Genomic DNA, 21,378 nt, shown 5'->3' with positions numbered 1-21,378 from the left:
AGAAGATACATAGAATTACAAAATTAGCTTTAAAAAGGAGAAGGGTATGGGGGAAGGAGTATTGCTTTTTTTCAAGTAATTACAGTGGAGCTGCTTGGCACACAGGGCTTTTAGCTGAAGGTAGTGATGGTGTGCGGGGTTGCTGTCATACTTGAAAATGAGAGTAGTTTTTAGTGTCCAGTGTTAAATTTGGGCACTAACATGTGGCTTAAATACAGATTATTTGCTTTCCTTTTATCTCATGAATGTCAAGCTTTTTACTCAAGAAAGGTTGTGTGGCATCAGTCCTGTCCTAAGTGCTTTGCTCTTTCTGCATTATATTGCCCAAACTGATGATGACATGACACAGACCAGATAGCCCCTACTCACATGAGAAGGGAGCAGTTAGATGTAACTGAAGCCAGATAAAGAATTGTTGGATTTGCTGTGATCTGTGGGATGCAACTAGACCATTCCTATTTTTTCTTAGTCTGTGACAATTAACAGTGACAGCAACTGTATCATGTTTTAAGGTGCCACCAAAGTACCACTGTGTGCAGGTACAGAAAACCTGTGTCTGCTGATCTGCAATAAAATTAGAAACATTAAAATATGTTACATTTTGAAAACAGCGTAGTCATTCTCATGTGAAGCTTGATCTTGGATGACAAAATATTAAATATTCATTTCTGCCAATCAGTTTGTACTAGTTTGCTTAGAAATGTGGAATACCTTTGTGCTTGTGAGTAGGAAAAGGAAAAGTAGATGCTTTTTCTGATTTTTCCTGAGGAGTAATTGGTTTTATTAAAGAAGAGGGGATATCGGAATGCAAAGAGAAAACTGAAACTTGTTGGCCCTGGTAAAAGGATTCCCATTGTGTTGAAAACAGCTGAGCCAGAAGGGAGAGTGTTTAAGAACTGCTTGGCTTGAGTGTGTGAATGTTCAGACTCGTGATATGTAAAGCCAAACAAGGCTTTGGATTTAGAAAGGGAAAACTGATTGTAAAGAATTGTAAAGTTGGTTTTCATCAACCCTACTCTGTGGAACATGCTGTAGGTGAATAGGGAGCACGCCACCACTAATAAGAACAATTGTAACCCGATCATGTTTAAATGAAAGATGAGCTAAGACATTTGAGTAAGATAAGGATTTTCAGAGGCTGTGCCAAAGGCAAGAGAAGAGGGATTTTTATTTCTGCAGTTTGATACTGGATTACTCTAATCTCTCCCTCTCTCATTCCCTTTCTCTGTAAATTTTGGAAACAACCAAATGAACAAAGTAATCTGTCCAGTTGGTCTAGCTCAAATTACTGGAAATCTGGTGAAAGCTGGCTGTGATTTCAGTGAGTGACTGCAGTTGAGTGGTTTTGGTGATTTGTACTAACACCAGTAAACAAGAGTACCCTCCTCTTATCTTACACTGTAGGGCCCTTTGTCCTATGAACGGAATCCTTGATCACTGTTTGAACTCCATTTTTGAAGCATGCCTACTTTTATTTAAATAGAAGGTAATATAAAGAGAATACTTGGCTATACCTTGGCACACACACTGTCTGCCAACTTGGTAACACTTCATTCACATTTACCATAGTACTGTTTGGGTTAGAAGGGCTCTTAAAGATCATTTAGTTCCAATGCCTTGCCATAGGCAGCAATGCCACCCACTAGATTAGGTTGTTTAAGGCTATCCAACCTAGTCTTGAACATTTTGATTGATGGCACATTTACATCTTCTCTGGGAAACTTGTTAGAGTGCCTTACTACTCTGAGTAAAGAATTTCTTTCTAATGTCTAATTTAAATATTTCCTCACGTTTAAAACTGTTCCCCCTTGTTTTTTTACTATCTACTAATAGAAAAAGCTGCTCTCCCTTTTATTTAAAAACACTGTTTAAGTTCTGGGAGGCCTCAATGAGGTCTCCCTGAAGCTTCCTCTTCTCTAGGCTGAACAACTCCAGCTGTCTCAGCCTTTCTTCACAGGAGAGGTGCTCCAGCCCTCTGACCATCTTCATGGCCTTCCTCTGGAACCCTCTGTTAGGTTCACATCTTAGGGTGAGTACCACAGAATCAGATGCAGTACTTCAGCTGGGGTCTCAGGCACAGGTGGAGGAGGATCACCTCAGTCAATCTACTGGTCATGCCATTTAGAGAGATTTGTTCAAAAGCTGTTCTTATGAATAGATTCTCAGGGTAGGGAGTTGGAGGTAAGAAAAGAGCATTTCTCATTATTGTTTGTTGAAAAAGTACAACTCTGTTGTCTTTGAATAAACAGGGAAGAGGAGAATGGCTTGTGGGTCTGCTGTGCCTTTTTGAAATGACAGGAAGGTGTATCTACCATTTCCCCACCTTATCTTCTACCAACCTGCTGCTGTCATGGGACAGAGACATTAAACCCAAGGAATGTCCACTTGGATGTATACTGGTGCCTATCAAAGCCTTCTGAAGGAAAAGAGATTTTTGTGAGTTTCTTTTGGTACAGTAAAATATGTGCTGACTTTGCATTGAATTATATGCCCATTGGGCTTCTTGAGTGAGGAGACTGGTGCATACATGGAACCTCTCAAAGGTGTGTGAGGAGGAGCAGCAGCAATCAGTCTGTGTGTGGATATAGGAGTTGCTCTGTTCTCTCCTCACGCCACTTGTGCTTGGTTTCTTGGTATTTCTCTTGGATTGTAAGAAGCTAAAGGCAGTAGATGAAAACAGTGACTTAGTGCACATTGATATTTTTAAAAATTTACTTTAATTTCTGTTACTTAACTAGTTTCTGAAAGTGGCAGAAGTCATTTATCAGCACCAGTGAACTGGCTGATCAACACTGTTCTTGTTGCTCTTCTTTTTTCCCCTGCTATTCTTTGTTCCCTTTGGTGATGTACTTCAACTGTGAATTAAAAAAAAAAAAAAGGTGCTTTCCTATTGCATGGCAATAAGGGCTTCCTTATGAAGAAAAATGGCTGTTACCTCTTTCTGTGGGTCAGTTATTGAAATGAGAGAAAAAAAAATCATCACTGGTATACTACTAGTGTTTTTTTTTTCTAGTCTTCTTAAGCTTGATAGTCTTGTAATATGAACTATTTTGGCCCCACAGGATGAGGAACTAGCTGCTACTAGCCAGATATGGTTACCTGAGACAGAAGATGACAAGCTGAGCTTTTGCCCTATGTTCTTGACCTACTGGTATTCTATAAGGAACACCTGCATGAGTGGGTTGCTTAGCTTTCTCCAATCTGTATGGGTTCAGTTTTGCAAATGGGTGTGTTGTTGCTGAGGGCTCTCCATGTGCTGGTGAGTTGGGAGTGACCCTTGAATCAGGACCAGGATCAAGCTCTGCAGCTCTGACCTTGTTATGCTTGTTCTTGGTAATAGCTGAAGCCAGGATACTCCTATCTTTTTATGTGGTAGAGTTTTGCTCCATAATGGGAGAAAATGGCAAAATATGAAGGAGTAGAAAGCTCTACTTTTAAATATTCTCATGTTTTAACTTTTTAATCAAATGTCTGTTTGTTTTTGCAAAATGAATTGTGTTCAACTTCAAGTGAAATTTTAACCAGTGTAGGTATAAATATATAACAGTCTAAATATTGTTTGTAATCTTATGATCTTTTTGTGTACTTCCTCTTCACCTGTTTTGGATATGGCTGTCAAATTTAGGCAATTGTTACTTTTTTTTTTTTAAATGGCAGGAAAAAATATTTAAAATGAACGCATAATTTATATCCATATCCATATATATATATATATATATATATATATGGAACTGTTTGGATGGTGGTATTTAGGGTGCCAGTTTTGGTTTTACAGCATAGGTACTGTAGTGTCTGAGTGGTGTGAACAGTTACCACTGTGTGGACACCAGCTACAATCTGAAAGAAGTTCAAACATCTTTGTTCTTCTTCTAGAACTTTTATTACAGAAAGAGTGGTTTAATTTAGTTGCTCTATTTACACGTCAGGCTGTTACGCACAAGCAATTCGTTGTCGCAATGTTTCTATGTTCTGGTCAGTTATGGAAAATCAATGAATAGCTAGTTAGGTCAGTGCTGCTTAAGAAGCCTTTTCCAGGTTTTCCTCTTGTCCAAAAAGACAGCTATAAATCAGTGAAGCAGCACCTAAGCAAACTACTACTTCTTGAACTGATCTTGTCATGACAGAGTACAGATCTTACTATTTCAGTATGGAACTGAAAATGATAATTAGCACATCAGTTACATTTTTTAATGAGGATGACCTGCATACAGACAGTCTTAATTTCATTGCTTTCTTCCTATAAACCCAGTGCACAGCTCTGCATTGTCAGCAGGTCAGCTGGTGAGTCTGACTAAAGCACTTAATTTGTTGACTGTTGCATGTTTTTTTGTTTCTTCACTTGTGTGAATGAGACTTCTCTTAGGTAGTCCCACTCTTCATAGAGATTTCAAAAATTTCCATAGGGATTCAAAAATATACCATGGATGTTTTCCAAAGAAACTGTTCATTTACAAAGATGAGAATGTAATTGAAATGAGCAGATACCTTTTTTTATAGCTTTTTGATACCATTTAATGCTTACACTAAAATAAAAAGAACTTGAAATCTTGCAGAAGACTGATGGAGTAACCCTGTGTTTGACTCAGAGAAGTAGCATTACTTTTGTCCCATTTGATGGTGCTTATTTCTGTTTATGGTTTGATTATACTGGTAGTATTCTTTCAATGTGATTATAGGAAGGTATGGAAAAGCCTACAGGATGAGTTCCATTTTCAACCTTTTGGGTTTTTTTTGGCAATACAGTAAAGAGTCATGCAAAAAATGATAAACAATTTGAAGGGAGAGGTTAGAGATTTTTAGAACAAATGGTTTTTTAAGATTTTGAAAAGGTCTTAGAGAATCTCACCTTTTGGCAGTAGTATAAATGAATTATGCAGTTTAATTACAACAAAATGCAGATCAAAATTTTGAGACTAGTAAGAAATACTGAAAGGTTAAAGAAAATTATAAATAAAAAGGTTAAATAAAAGAATTTCTCAAAAGCTGAATAGAAGTCTCATTCATGATGATGTAAAACAGATCAGTTAAATATTCTTTAAAAGATTGTAGGAATTCTGTCTCTTGATTTTCCTAAGAGAAGATGTTTTTTTTATAAGGATTTCAATGTGAATTATGATCAGTGGGAGAAGCATGTAATGAATGAACTAGATGGAGCTATTTGTGACAGTCTCCAGAGACAGGAGAAGTGATGTATAGCAGATAAACATGGGATTAACGCTGAGCAGAGTGGAGGGACCAACATTCTGAATTGTTACTAATAAGCACTAATGAAAGAACATCAGCCATCCTTTGTGTTAAAAAATGCAGGCAATTTACTATTTAAAAATAATTCACGAAGTGGCTTCTCTTTTTATATTCTGCCTGTAATATATATGTACAAGTGAAGCTGGAGGCAGAGTAGCAAAGTGGTCCTATATAAGGAAGATTTTAAGAGTTCATTGCCTTAATACTTACCTTAGCTTTTAAAGTGTTATTTTGATCACCTCTGTCTTTGTGTGTACAGTGAAAAAGAATAAAAAATGCCCGACTTTTTGGCAAGACTTAGAATTAAGTAATGGAAATAAAAGATATTGCCATTTCTCTCATTACTGTAACTCTTATTAACAAATGCAGCATGCAATGTACAGTGCCTTAAAGCCTGAATGAATGCCATGTTCAGCTGAAACTATGAAAATGAGATGAACATAGGTTCAATGTACTATTCTCATTTATTTTGTCCACAAAGGACTTCCTGTTCCCGTAGTGCTTTTTGTACACTAAAGTCACAAGATATTAGTAAGACACAACTTCTTTTCTCTAATTATGCAGTATGAATGGAAATTGTGGGCAAATCTCCTAATCTCCATAGAGACAGCACAACATTTATCTAATTAGTAGTTTGCCTTTTGGCATTACTTTGAATAAATTAGCATTTCATTATATACCCTGAACTACTTGGAAAAAGTTTCCCAGAGTAGTATTTAGTCCTTCTTCTCTGAAGAGTGTATTTTAATTAGTATAGGTTAATAATCTCATTTGTAACTGGAAAGAGACACAGTATCATTGCTATTGTATTTTTAATATCAGAGGGTTGAACTTGCAGGTTCTTTGCTTTTTTTAATCTCTAGGAATCAGAGTAAAATCTTATGTCACCTTACTTAATCGCTTGCTCCTTCACCAGGGAAAAATCCAAAAAAGAAAAGCAAAAAAAATGGAACAAATTTGAAATACAACTTGACCTCTTCTCTCTACGCTTTCTCCAGAGATTTAACTTTTCTTTCAAATTGCAGAAGTTGCAGTCTATCACTAATTGTAAATGAGCCTCTCTACAGAAATTCCAACACAGCTAATCCAGAATACACTGTTTGTCTTTCTTTCTTTTATCTAAATCAGTGGCAGGAAACAGAGTGACTAAGTTTAGGTATTGGCTGTCAGATAAGACGAATGGCTGCTTATTATGCTTTTCCTGAACAGGTACTGAGAATCAAAGCTTGGATGGGAAATTAAAAGAGGTAATTCATCAAGGATAGATTTTAATTGATTTTCTTTCTAAGTATTAAAAAGAGCAGAAAGAAAAATTACAGAAGTGATAAAGGGTGGTGATTTCCTTTCCTTGAGTCACTGGCTGTTTCAGACCCCGCCTAGTCCTTCAGAGAGTCGATGGCTGCTACCTGTGGCAGAAGATGGGCATGAAGTATGGTGTTAAAAATTTGACTCTTCTCAAAGTGGCCTTTGGAGCAGGGATGTATGGTTACACCACCATTGCCATGGTTGCCTTTTGGTAGATGGAGGCATGCAAAGAATCTGTCAGTTTGTTTTTGCAAAATCAAGAGGAATGAAACCATCTTCATTTTGGGTTCTTTGATTGGCTTGGTTTAAAGGACAGGTGTCTGCTAGGGAAGGCAGGAGCCTCCCTTGGAATGGAGAATATGAACACCCTCCCTCTGAATTATTATAATTTTGGAAATTAAGGGGCTCTCAGTAAAAAATATATGGGAATAGGAATAACAGTTCTTTACTAGTGTGTATAATAAATAAACAACCACAACCACTACAGCATTAACAACAGAACCAGAAAACTCCGTCCCAGCCTTTTGGCTGCGGCCCTTTCCCCTTTGGTGCAGTTACAGATTTAAACAATTTTTGGAGGGATGAGGGGATAAAATCGTGATCACTGAAGAGAGACCTGGAGGAAGCATGCAACTGTTGGAGAGACAGCGTGCTAATGAGGTCCTTTGGTCTGCTGTCTTGTTAATGGTAGGGGGTGGAGATCCATGCAGCAGCAAGAGTTATTGATGTGCTAGAAACTGCAGAAGCACTTGGGAATGCTCATGTAGGAATTGGAGCTTCTTCCCATGAAAAGGCAGTGGGATTGATCACCCAAATGAAGTGCATCTACACATATGCATATAGCATGGGCAATCAACAGGAGGAAGTGGAACCCATTGTGCAGCAGGAAAACTATGACACGGGGTTGGAAGTAGGTGATTAAGGTTCCTTCCAACCCAAACCATTCCATGATTTTGTGATGAGAGGAAATGGCCTCAAGTTCCACCTGCAGAGGTTTCAGTTGGATATTAGAAAAAATTTCTTCACTGAAAGAATGGCCAGGTCTTGGAACAGGCTCTCCAGTGAAGTGGTGGAATTGCCATCCCTGCAGTGTTCAAAAGACACGTGGATGTGGCATGGAGAAACATGCTTTTGTGGTTAACATGAGCTGGGTTAACAGTGAGACTCTATGATCATAGAGGTCTTCTCCAGCCTTAGTGTTTCTCTGTTCTGTTTGGCTCTCAGACTGGATTTTGTATCTAGTAGCACAACACATCTGGAATTTACAATATTTGTGAGCTTGGAAGCAGTTACAGTAGGACTCCCAGTGTAGTGGTGCACATGAAGGTCTCAGCAGTGTGTTAAATTTGACTCACAGATGTCCATTTTTATGCTTCTGTGCTGGATTCTCTGAGCAGATGGTCACTTAACCCTAGTGGTTAGGCAGGACAACCCTCTGCATTCACTTGCCCCTTGGTAAATGTTGTCTTGTTCTCCTGCCCTGGGAAGGTTTTTTTTTTTCCTCATTATTTGTTATTTGACGCTGAGTTATGTCATAGTAAGAGAGGAGCTCATGTTCCTTTCTAGTTCTTCTCCCAGCTTCTTTAGTTTTCCTTCTCAATCAGTAACTATTTTGTGTTCCTGGTCAATGAGTTAGCCAGAGTTTTGGGATGTTTCATCCTAGATCTTCTATTGTGATGAGCACCCTGAAAATAATACCCAGAAAATTTATTTCCTAACTTTAGTAAAATCTGGCTCTTTTTAACAACAGCTGCAACAATTAATGGAAAACTTGAAGATTAGGGAAGACAGAAAAGAAATAAAGGCAGTTTATTAATTTCTTCCTCCCTCCCTCTTAAGCATCATTGTGGGCAGATTTCTGCTTTCAGGTCTGGTCCTTGATTACCTCAGTACCTTTGTAGGAAGCTGGCACAGGTTTCCAGTCCTCCTCCCACCCAGTGCCTAGGCATGTTGTTCCTGCAGCCTCTGAGGCTGGTTAGTGCCTGACCCTAAAAGCAGAATGCCAGAAAAATCTGTGACTTGGTTGACCGTACTCGCTCTCACTGCAGGACCCCAACTCTCGGCTGACACATTCTGCACTGTCCCTTGGCTGCATCTGTCCTCATAGGGGCCATTCAGTGGCTAACAAAAAAGCTATTTTTTCCTTCTGTCTTCATCCAGAGGCTCAGAAACTCTACTTACAACTCTGTAAGAACAGAGGACAGTAGTTTATATCCTAGATACACACTGAAATTAACTTCACTTTCTGTATTACATTTCAAAGGCTCTGTGCTAAAGCCCTCTGATCTTCTGTGTGTTCTAATAAATTTCACTGTGTTTTTTAGTTGTGTTGATACTGTTGTGAGCAAGCATGGTCTGGGGAACATTGGTTTGGAATTGAGTAAATTGCCAAAAATTTTTTCATACCTGCTCCCAACATATCGTTTGCTTTAGGGTGATCTTGTCTGGGGACCTAGAAAATGGGAAGGCAATGTTAGAGGTATGTTAGAGAGAATGACTGCTCTAATCTAATGGTCTGAATTTTGTTCTACAGCTTGATGACTGCACTCTTCAATTGTCTCATAATGGTACCTATCTGGATCTAGAGTCCACCCTAGCAGAGCAACGAGATGAACTAGAAGGCTTCCAGGAGGATGCTGGGTAAGTAAAGGTTTACTAAATTTTTATAAATAGGCTTGTGGTTAACTTCCTATGTTCAGGTCAGCATAGGAAGAGAAAAGAAAAATCTTACCCATATATGCCTGTCCCTTTGTATGATTAGGAATTTTATGACATCTCTCTACATTCACTCTCACAGTTTCTCTAAAATATGACATACTGTAAAGAAACCTATGGATATGAGTATCTTGATTAGTCTAGTAAGATTTTATAGTTCTTTGAAACTTGGTAAATGAGGATGGCTTGTTTGGAGAACTTTGAGATCTTTCTTATGATATTAGTCATATAGAGGATTGTATTGGGGTGGTGTTCCTCAAGTTATAAACTCGATTTATTTTACCTTGATAAGTTAAGTCCTCCATTTATCATTTTGAAGAAAAGACCTGTATTGGTTTATTTTCTTACTCCTGGTATTGATTGAGCCAAATCAAGGGATGGGAGTGCATTTTGGGCATTTGGAATATTCTCCTCTCCTGCTTTTTTTTCTTATTTAGTTATTACTGGCACAACATGGATTGCTATGACACAGTTTCCATAATCATCTCTTTGAGAACTGAAAGTGAAAGCAGAAATTAGCATCAATGTGTGTTTGTGTAAATGCACATAGGAGATTTCCTTTTTTGAAGAATTTTCCTTTTCTGGATCTTTCGGGTGATTGTCTTACTTAAGATGCATAATGATGAGGAATTCTAGATCTGGTTTTGTCTTCCTAGTTACTATATTGGACTGAATAGTTGTGATTATTTTATGGGTGTGTTTAACTGAATTTTAAATTGGTCAGAGTTTGTTAACAGTAGGAGATCCAACCCCTTTGCTTATACTCTTTCTCCACTTCTGGCAGCTCTCTTGTCTTTGATGAATATGCCTTATAAATCTGAACTGTGCCTCTGAAGATCATTTTATGTGGAGAAGAATTTTAAATATTTTCCAGATATTCATATGTGTGCATTTGTGTATGTCTTATTCACACAAACCAGTTTGGGGCATGTTTTATAACCATTACAAGATAAAAAACTGTTCTGTTAGAAACCTGTTAGAAGAGAATTTGACAATAGAGAGAGTAGCCAATACAAGCTGAACTGAGCCTCCTTTCCTATGCAATAGGAGTGTTGAGTGTAGAAAGATAAAGTCTTCAATTTCATGCATACGTGATAAAAATCACTGCAAAGAACAGCTAGTTCATATTTCCAACTAACTTTATAATGAGTTGAAAGCAAGTAATTTAAAGATTTTTTTTTTAGCAATATTTTTTCAATTTGTCACATTTTTTCCCCTTCCATTGGTGTCTCTGTGATAATTCTGGTAATTTTGCCTTTGCTACTTTTAACACTTTGCAGAAACAATTTGGCACTGCCAAGCAACCTGGAAAGTGAGAGACCATTTGAAGCGTTTCCTGCCAGACTTTGCTCTTGAAATATAAAGCTACTGTTCACCGTGTTTTATTTTTGTGCTTCTTTTGGCCATGTGAAATCAATGATATGAGTTGTTTTTGAAACACAGTTATAATTTTCTCTGTGGTGGCTGTCCTGGAGGAAAAAAACCCAACAAAACAAAAAATATGGAACTGCTGCTGCTGCTTGAAGTTTTGTACTGGTGAGGATTCAGATGGGTTTCTGCATTTCATTTTTGTCCATGTTTTGTGAGAGAAGAAAAGATAAACAAGATGCACCAGAGCTTTGGGAAGCATGTGGGATAAACTTCTCTGTAGGACTTAACATTGTTACTTCATGGTAAATGCAGTTTATGTGATGTTATTCAGAAAATATTCTAGACATAGGGTAGCAGATGCAGTCAGTAATGTCTTCCTTTGTCCTGTATTTCTATCAAATTGAACTCCATTTTTGGGCCTTGCAGTTCTGAGACCAGAACACTGAGCTGTAGTGCTCCTGAGCTGGAGCTTCTGGCTGCAGACCTTGGGAGCTTAACAGCAGCTTTCTGTCTGGGAAGGACTGGCTGGAGTCTCTCTCTTTCTCTGCCTGGGTCATTTCAAGGTCCTGTTCTTAATCTTCAAAGCTTTTAATTTTCTGAGATTAGGCTACCTCAGGACCTGCCTTTCTGCCATGCCAAAACTGCATCAGTGCTCATCAGGGTCACTGAAGCTTTCTGAACTCTGAGTGAAGGCTTTAGTAGCTGGATATTCATGGCATTTTGAAAATTTTAGAACCTTAGTTATGGAAACCCCTACTTAAAGTGGCCAGAATGTCTTGTAGTCTGGCTGTTGCAGCATCTTTTTGCCAAAAAAGAAACATCTTTTTGCCAAAAAAGAAACATCTGCACTCACGCAATTTCAAATGAATGCTGTTCTGTTACTGAATATAGTGAAAAGAGGTTTTTGGTTGTTGCTGTCCACTCCAGCAGAATGGAAACTTCTATCTACTGAAGGAGCAAAGCCTTGTACCACAGAGGGCTAACTAAAACATAGGTGGGAGATTGGATGGCCTTCCGGTCTCCACATCTGTATCTGCTGCCATTTGCACCCTTGAGAATAGCTGTGGGGCTCAGGAAAATCAGATGGTTTTTATATGGGGGCTGATTTTGGAAGAACCAGGATGAACATCTGTCCAAGTAATGAGGTTGGCCCTGCAGAAGGTGTTGCAACCAGCAAAAGGGTCCGTAGGAGTATGTAGGAAAACAACCTTTCTTTTAAAGTCTAGATTGTGTTCATGGCTTACTTGCTTGTTAGGTTGTTTAGCTGTTGGGCTTTTTTCTCTTTATTCCAACACAAGTTACTTGGTGTGTAGGGTAATACACCATGGAAGTTGTTTATGCAGGCTGGCTGCTTTAAGGTGTTGGTGACAGGTAAAGCTCCTTTCCTTGGCTTCCCTGTGGTTTTACAGAGAAAGCAGGAATTGTCAAGAAGCTGATGTGTTTAAATTACCATATAATTGCTCAAGCTCTCTTTGTGGATATGTCTTAACAAGCCCTCATGGTAGCCCACAAGGTAACACTGTCCTAAAATGCAGAACAAGAGTTTCTTCAGGCAGTGTGCTATGAGCAATGAAAATTTCTTCACAGAAAATGTGTTCAATACTTCTGTTCAGCAGGGATTCTTTTAAAGTACTTCTGATAAATGGCTTCAGTGCTAATGTTTTTGCATTCCTTCTAGACACCCTATCTCAAGCCATTTTGGCTGGGTGAGCCACATGACAGACCTCTTCCCTCTTGATGGTGCTGTTCATTCTGGTCTTGATTCAGAATCTGTTGGAGACAGTGGAGTCTGGCAAGGATCTCTAACATTCTTTTCCTGCTTATGTACTGTATTTTTTCCCACTTAGACTTTGCAAATAGCACAATTGTGAGAATGAAAGCTTTTTGTCACTTGTTTACATAAGGATGTTGGGGATGCATTTGAAAGTTAATTTAGTTTTCGTCTTACAAAATGTTATGGCTTATTTTTTAGAAGCAGGACTGAAATCTAGCAGATTCTATGCTAATTTTGTATTAGTTTAAACAGAATGTGTTTGGGTGGAAAATGCTCTCAACTTCTGATAGCTTTCTCTCGCTATGTCTTGTCTTGATGCTATTTCTATGTTTCTCAGTGCCAACAAGAAGAAAATTAAGGGAGATACCAGGGAAAGATTGTCATTGTGTTGCTACAAACAGGAGACTGTGACTGCTTATTGATATTATTTACTCATGTTGTCCAACCAAATATTTTGATTACTGTGATATTTAGCTATTAGGTCTGATGAAATGCTGAATCTGAAAACGGCAATTGATGGTCACAATTAAAAGCATGCAACAAAGCAAGAAAAAAACACAAGGAAAACAACCCCTTAGAAACATCATACTAAAAAGCCTGGGCTGAGAGATTGTTGTAATTTTTGAAAGATGTAAGAATTTCTACAAGGTAGCAGTATTCCATTCTAAAATATATCAGATTGAGATGTTGAACCATATTTAGAAGTAGATGTTTTTCTAAAACTTTATTGTTGCAGAATAAATGGTGATACAGATTAAAATTTCACATTCCTAAAGAAATACATTGGTTTTTATGGCTGAGTAAGTTGATGCTGTTCTTAATTACCTCACAAATATTGAGGACAATAACTATTACCACCCATATTTTCAAAACTTTATGCAGCTTTTTTTGCTTATTAATCCTGATACAATTTCATTATATAAAAATAATTAGGTAAAATATTGAAATTAATTCTTAGGTGGAACTGTAATAATTCATTTTCATAGTTATCTTGCAATAACCATTGACATAAAAATTAAATAAAATTATGGGTCCCATATGGTTTCCCTGTTTAGAACAATTGGCAAGGCATCTCTAAGCATTTCTGCTTCCAGAGTGTGTAATCAAAATAATTACACAAATGTGCATATATTTTGTAGGCCTGACAAAAGAGACATGTGACTTTGAGGGATGTGCTCTGAAAGGAGGATAGAGGCAATTAACAGTTGAAATTTCCACCATGAAAATTATTCACCAGTTATGAGATTTCTTGTCAATGAATTTCATTGACACAGTATCTTGTGAAGAAATGATTGACAAATTAAGGTTCCTACAAATAGTAAAATGCTACTACTTTTGTAGTTAATAAATTAATACTGATTTGTGAATATAAAATGTATTTAGAAAACAAGCATATTGAAAATAATAATTAACTTGAATAAATTTTATTGCAGCCCAAGGCTTGTTTTCTTACATAGTTTCAGATTTAAAGCTGGCTTGATGATATAAAAGTATATCTCTTCTGCATAGATTGAGGTCAGAGACTGCAGGCCACTTTAGTCACACCAAAAGACACAAAATGCAAAGTCTATTAAAGCTTTTGAAAATAACCTGGATGCCCTGTTTTGGTGTGTGCTGTCTAGGAGGGGTCTGGAGTCTGACAGTAAGCACAGAAATTACAGGGATCACAACTTACTGTGTGGAGTAGAAGTCTGGGATGTCAGATGGGGAAGCAGTCTGTGCACCTTAACAGCTTCCTTCCAGTCTAGATGGAGAATCTTCAGACAAAAAGCCTACAGAAAAAAAGTTGTAAAAAGTTGTAAAAGTTGACTTTCACTGATGTGCTGAACATGTCCTTTAAAGGGAAGCAGAGTTGGTTTTGCTCTTCTCCAAGCGCCCCAGTCTTGGAAACTGTACTGCATCCTTCTGACTGCGTAGGAGCCAGCATCCATAGTAGTGGCTCCCCTGGCTTAGACAAGGAGGCTTCATGAGCTCTATACCCTCTGTGTGATTTTCGTTTGGGGTGAGCAGGAGACTGGTTTTGGTAAACTTGACTGGGGCTAGTCGTGGGCAGTTGATACTTAAAAAATTTCAAGGGGCACAGTGCTCTTGATCCATGCGCCTGAGAGTAGTGTCAAAAGCTCATGGTGGCTTTTGGGGTGTAAGATGGCACTGCAAATACCAAGTTCTGAAATGTTCTGTGGTCTGGATTTTTTGCCCTATGGGTTTTTTTGGTGGTTTTTTTTTGGTGAGGGTGTTTAAATGTTGAGGTATTTAAGAGCTTGACTCATTATTTTACAGCTTTTGTTTCTTACTTCAGCAGCTCTGTCTCTTTCTCTCCCATCTTGCCCCAGAGTTTACTCAGTTGTAAAGGGAAAAATCTACATCTGTACCGAGGTACCTGTGGAAACATGTGAAGATTTGCTATTTTTGAATTTAGTGATTACTGCTGGCAAATGAATACAATAAGAGAGCTTTTATTGAAAAATAATTTCCACTGCAAAATGTATTGCAAAAATACTGTTGTGCTTAGCTCTTTCCCAGCCTGTTACATACCAAATAAAGTGCCAAACCAAAAAGCGTGTGAATAATTCTTACAGTTCTTGCTAGGACAACTTTTTTTAAAGATAGCCTAATTTGGCATTCAGATTTGCATGTGAAAATAGCTGAGAAGTCCAGTGTTTTTTGGTGGAAACTTAAATAAAAACAGCTTATGGAAACAGCTGATGCCAGATGTTCTATTTAAAACCATTTAATTTTATTAATATTGAAGCTGCTTAATGGCTGTGTTTGCACTCTGCCCTCTTCCTCAGTGATGCAGCTGTAAATTAAGTGAGTGGCTCTCGAGGCTTGGAAGTGTGTTTCCCTTCAACTTGTGAGGAGGAAATCCCTTCCTCTCTCCATAAACAGATCATCTGTGAGGCTTCAGGTAGGGCTGCCAGAAAGTGCTGCAGGGCTGTTCTGAACTCCTGTTGTGAGTAGAACTACTTATTTGGAATCCAAACCTGGAACAGTACCAGCACTGTGGGCACTCACTGCTGGTCTGCCGGGGCAAACCAGTGTAGTATTGCCCAGAGTGTGTGGGCAGCTGAAGGAGTTTGTGCTGGGTAATTAATAAAAGCTGTCAGTTAGCTACACTTCCTATTCCATAGCAACTGTTCCTCTGTGTGCTCCTACCCCGTGGTAAATGCAAAGGTTTGTGTAAGCAAGTTCACTCTCGCTTTTCTCCCATGCACACCATTTGTCTGTGTGCTTGGTGTGTGGTGTGTGTTTATTTGGTTTACCCCTGACTAAACTAAGGTGGTAATCTTCTTCTGATAAAAATAAGTGTCTCCAATTTAACCTCCAGTTGTGAGCTAACAGCTTAAACGGCTGCAAATCTGTGACTAGCCCAGGATCTCTGGTAATGAAGCCATGAAAATTAGTGAATTACTACCAGGGTTAAGACCACAGCAGTACAGCAAAACAGTAGTTTATTTCATATTTACTGCTCAGTAATTGTGCTTGCTAGCAAAAGCATTGATGGACCATCAACAAATACAAAACCCATTTCCGAAGTGGAATTAATATGGAGAAATAAGTGGCTGTGAACAGTGTTTTATATTTAAAAATTTGTATATCAAGTTAGGAGGAAGCTCTTGCCAAATATGATGCTAATGGAAAACTTACAAAAGAAGAAAGAGACACAAAGTATTATATTGATCAGTGCAAAGTAGACTTTATTTTTATGTACTTACATAATCATGTGTGTTCTACTGCAAGGTAGGTAGGACAGCTTTTAAATATTACTTGCTGAGTCTGGTTAAAATGGTCACATTCTGATAAAGTGTAAATGACCAATTAAGTGAGTAGGACATTGCTTTGAAATGTGTTGTTCTGCTTTGGATAATATCTTCTTCACTTTGTTATCTTTTTAGTATCATCAATTAAATTGGAAAATCATACAAGATTAGGGTTTTTCCCTTAAGGTAGTAGAGAATGATTTCTAGTAAGAGAGAAATGTTTATGAAAAGTTCTTAAAACTATTTTTTACAAATTGAATAAATTTTAATTTTTTTAATTATAAAAAAATTATATGCCTCTTTTGGAACTGTAAATTAGATTAATGTCAGGTATCAGGGGCCTTTGTGAGAAAGATTATTATTCAGGTGCTGTTTGTTTTTGCTCTGAAACTATAGAACTTCATTAGAAGTTGGTCACAAAATCAACAAATGGGTTAAATTAGAAGGGACCACAGTGGGACTTCTGATCCAAACTCCCTGCTCAAGCAGGGTCATCCCAGAGCCCATTGCACGGGATTGTGTCCAGCTGGTTCTTGAATATCTTCAAGGAAGGAGACTCCACAATCTCTCTGCATAATCTGTTCCAGTACTTGGTGACCTGCTTAGTAAAGTTCTTTCTTATGTCCAGGTGGAATTTCCTGTGCATCAGTTTCTGCCCACTGCCTCTTGTCCTGTTGCTTGGTACCACTGAGCAGAGCCTGGATCCACCTTCTTGATACCTTTCTTTCAGATACTGACAGACACTGATGAGATCCTCTCTCGGTTGTCTCCTGTGGAAGCTGAACAGCACCCTCAGTCTTTCCCCATAAGAGAGACACTTCAGTCCCTTCATGATCTTTGTAGCCTTCTGTTTTATGTGCTCCAGGAGCTCCATGTGTCTCTTGTCCTGAGGAGCCAAGAACTGGACACAGCACTCCAGATGTGGACTGACCAGGACTGAGTAGGACAGGATCACCTCCCTTGACCTGCTGCAATGCACTTCCTAATACACCCAGACCAGTCGCAGTGGTCTGGAACCAAATCTGTGGGTCCCACAGTGTGGCTGGGAGCACTGGAGGGACTCAGTGCCTGAAGATGTGAAAACAGCAAGTGACACAACTGTTGGAGGTTAATTTATTTTACTTTCCTCCTTGCCTTTGTCCTGTAGGTTTCCAGTTCTACGCATTTTCCCCAAAACTCCAGATATTTCAAAGGCATCTGTTTCTCCAAGTGTGAAGAGGTTTTAAACTAAAATCCTCATGTAATGTGAACTTCAAGTAGAGGTGATAGCAAAACCATATGACCAGAAATTACTTGGTGTAAAGATTCCTGGGAGGAATGTTCAGCCAGAGCTTGACACTTACTGACAGCAGTGGGAAATACATAACCTAAGAACTGTAAAGCATTGGTCAGGTGATGTATCATCAGAACATGAAGAACAACAAGATGCGAGGTTGACAAGAAGTGTGGAAACAACACTTTCGGTTTTGTGTTTTACCCAGAAACAATATTATTGTTAAAATAACTGTTCTAATTCAATTATTTTCACCATTTTCCAACTCATTAAATTTGTGTTTTTTTAATACAAAAATGTAAGATGGAGATTTAATTGAAAATGCTATAAGCGTTTCACAAAATGACATGATAAACATCCCACTGAAAACAATTATATGAGTTGAGCTTTTGGGTTGGGAAAGGACATAGTTTTGTTCATGAATGACAGCTCTTGAAAAATGGTCATTTTCTGACTGTGAAGGCAGCAGTCAGCCCTCAAATATTTGAGGGGCTGTTGGAAGGTTCTTGTTTTAATGTGTGGAAATTGAGCCATTAACAACTGAGAAAGAGCCAGCATGATGATTCAGAAAGTACGGGGAGGAAGTGGGGAGGGAATTCTCATTTTCCAGCTTCTGAAGTTTGCTTGCACATAAACTACTAAAAAGGACAAATGGAACAAATGTTTCCCCCATTTTGAACTCATTGCTTTTTAGAGAGTGTAAAAGTGATTTATTATCTTTTGGCAAAAATCATTACCTTTTGGTGAGGTACACAAAAGTCTGCACCTTTTACCGACATACACTCAGACTACATTAGTAATAAATAATTTGGTGGTATTCATGTGGCTTATAATGCATACTCTGTGAATCCCTTGATTGTTTCGCTCCACACTTTTGAGTTTCTCATTTTCTTCCCCCTTCTCCTTCTATCCCATTTTGTTTCCATTTAAAAAGAGGGGGAGAGGAAAAGAAAGAAAACGAAAAATAGCAATGGTGCCTAGTAAATGTACTTGTGAAGAGTTAGGGGACGTAAAACCCAGCACCCCGTAGTGACAGTCTGTATGTAGCCCTTATTTGCACAGTTGTACAGACAGTGGTGTGTCAGCCAAGATGCTCTTCCACTCACTGGCATTCAGATGGTGGTGGTTTATAGGTTTTTAGTGGGAATGAGACAGTTATTTGTTAAAATCATGTTGACAAACACAGAACGCAATATTGGAATAATCTGCAGGGAAAAAAAAACTATACAAACCTAAGCATATTTTGTTATTTTGTATGCTGTTTCTTGCTCTAATGAATGGCCAGATTTTGCCATCCCAGTTTTTGCTTAGGGGATATGCTGAGATTATTTCTATTAGATTAGTAAAGTTTTAATTATTGTTTTGCTTTGTTTTTTTTTTTTTTAATTATTTTTTTCATGCAGACTGTACAGACAGAAATGGTTGCTATCGGTTTACTTATTTTTGTCCACTCTTGTCAAATGATTGTTACTTCAATTAATTTGTCATGATCTGGGAATGCTCTGAATAAAACTACCCTGCAAAACAATTAGATGACTTGCAAGTGTATTACATGAACAGGATGCAGACACATTCTGATTTCACACTAATTTTTAAGTGGAAAAATGAGGTAAGAGAGAAAAGCCCACTGACTTCCTATGAGGATGAGTGTGTGTGCCTCATATAGCCTGTCATGTACCAGAAGAGGTTGCTAGTGCTGTCATCCATTTGAAGGTATTAGCATGAAAAAGACTTCTTTTTAATTATTGATATTATTTCCTGAGCTCCTCTTCTTCCATTATTCAATGGCAATAACATGAGCTTGAACATGACAGTTGGATCTTTGGATAATAATCACCTAAGAAGTTCAAAAAGGTTACTTGTTTGGATAAGATTTTTGGAGGAGTTTAAGGGAGATTCTTAATTCCACTCTCTGTGTACATGTGCACTCTCTCACTGTAAAAAGACTTGGCTTTTATACAGAATTTTTTTTGAAGTGTCAGATTTTTATTTTCCAATCTCTTGAATCTGTAGTTGACTGGAGAAGCATATCATGGTGAAATGGCAGTCAAACTGTATCTTAACAGCTTTGAAATCAAAGCCTAAGATTTATGCTGTCTGATTAATAGCAAGTTAAAAAACACCTTCCTTATTGTATGTGTGTGCTGGCTTGTAGATCTTTTTCAGGGAAAACCTGATAGACTTAAGTGCTTGAACTCTGGCAAAAATTTCATCCTTTATGCATTCAACAAGGAACAGTTTGTTCTCCATTCCTGCTCCTTAAACTGAAGCAACTGTGAGGCAATACCCCATTGCAGAAGCATTTTTCACTCCCTAAAAGGTGTGTGCAAGTGAAGATGTAAATGGATGGGTTCTGAAATGAAAAAGCAAAAGCTATTTGCAAAAGTAATGCACTTTAGAGCAAGTCTGTTGCTATGTGTTTGCGTCTGGTGACATACTGTAGTCTAGGTTTCTTTTGTGGGAGTCAGTGATTCTTTGTTGAACTCAGGAGTTGCTGAATGCTGTTCTTATTAAGCTACTTCTGTTGGAAAACATAGATGTGGTTATTGGAGATGTTTAATGGCCCACGAAGAAACCTGAATGCTATGAGAAGCTGTAACAAAATTTGAAGCATGTGTTGTGCATGTGTATTTTGAAAGCAGCATCTGTGGTAGATAGGTTTTCTTAATGGTTAGATTGTTACATCAGGCAGGATTAGCTGCAGAATTGTTATAGGGTAAATCATCAGGTTAGACTGACGTTAAATGCTGTCCAGGTCTGGAAATAGTTTCAGTGCTACCAGGTTGAAGTTAGTTTTCCATCCAACCTCTGCCCTCTTTGGGATAAATAGGCAACAGCTCATGGTGTTAGTTTAGCTGGGTTTAGTAACCCATTGTGTTTGCTTTGGTGGTGGTTCTGAAGGATAATAAAAAAAATTATCTGGTTATTTCAAGAGAGGCTTGGTGTCGGGTAAACGTATGCCTGGTTCATCTGATTCCCTCTGGTTCAGAACTGGCCTTGCTGTGAGTGATTGTTTGATACTGCACTTCATAGCAGTGTGAAAAACTAAGTACGGGGGGAGCTGGAGACTGGGGGAGCAGCAAACTTTCCCATCTTATAACAACTAAATAATGAAAATACAAGGTACCTATACTGTTCGCTGGTATATGATTTTATTTTCCATTCTTTTCCTTGATTTGGTGAAACTTAGGAGGGCAAACCTGTAGGTTTTTGTGTAGTTCCGCGGGTTCAAAGCAAGCTGCAGGTGGGAACCTCTTGCTTTTTACAGTGCTTCTCTAAAGCAGGATGAGGAAGAGCATCATCTGTGCTGTTAGCCCGGTGCAGGGGGAAAGGTAAAGTCTGTCCTCTGGAACCCCATTCTTACAATCCTTTTACTGATATTTTCTGTTTGAATTGAAACTCTAGTATTCATTTTCCACCACATCTAGGCTGTATTTCCAGAATCTTGGCTGGGATCTGAGGGAAAGGATACTCATTAGTTTAAATATCTAAACTTCTATGTGCACAAACAAACTACTTTGTAGTTTTCAAAGGTTTTGCATCATTTTCTAGTACAGCAAATGATTTTTCTCTCTGAGTTATCCTCAAGAATTATCTCTGTCTACAACTGACTGATAACACTAATCTTAATGGGTGAGATTCCCTGCTTGGAACAGAGTACAATGAGACTCATGGGAATATGCTACTTGAAAACTGCTCTGAGGGTTAGATATAGTTACCTATTATAATATTTTTATTTATTTAAAAAAAATACGAAAAAAACAGAGTCACCCTAACAAGATGCATCACTCTTAGTTGCTGTGCTGCCGTTATGAATGTGTGTAGCACTGCATGAAAGATTGAAATCCAAGTCTGCCTTCATCGGGTAACATTTTTTTAATATGCTTTAAATATTTCTGAAATAGAAGGGTCTACAGACCCTAGCTAAGAGTAGA

At 38.2% G+C, this 21,378-nt stretch overlaps 1 protein-coding gene across 7 annotated transcripts in view; it reads left to right on the top strand.

Annotated features, from left to right (window-relative positions):
* FHOD3 (formin homology 2 domain containing 3) overlaps positions 1-21,378 on the top strand; it is a 368,733-nt gene that overhangs the window by 28,642 nt on the left and 318,713 nt on the right. For all 7 annotated transcript variants that reach the window (XM_021543138.2, XM_077785050.1, XM_021543129.2 and 4 more), the window contains exon 2: positions 9,083-9,189. In XM_021543138.2, coding sequence (XP_021398813.2) covers positions 9,083-9,189 — 107 coding nt within the window. The remainder of the gene's footprint in view (positions 1-9,082; positions 9,190-21,378) is intronic.

This window comes from Lonchura striata, chromosome 1, assembly GCF_046129695.1.
Source record: "Lonchura striata isolate bLonStr1 chromosome 1, bLonStr1.mat, whole genome shotgun sequence".
Taxonomy (NCBI): Eukaryota; Metazoa; Chordata; class Aves; order Passeriformes; family Estrildidae; genus Lonchura; species Lonchura striata.
The sequence above is the reverse complement of the archived record's forward strand: the minus strand, read 5'-3'. Positions and strand labels throughout refer to the sequence as shown.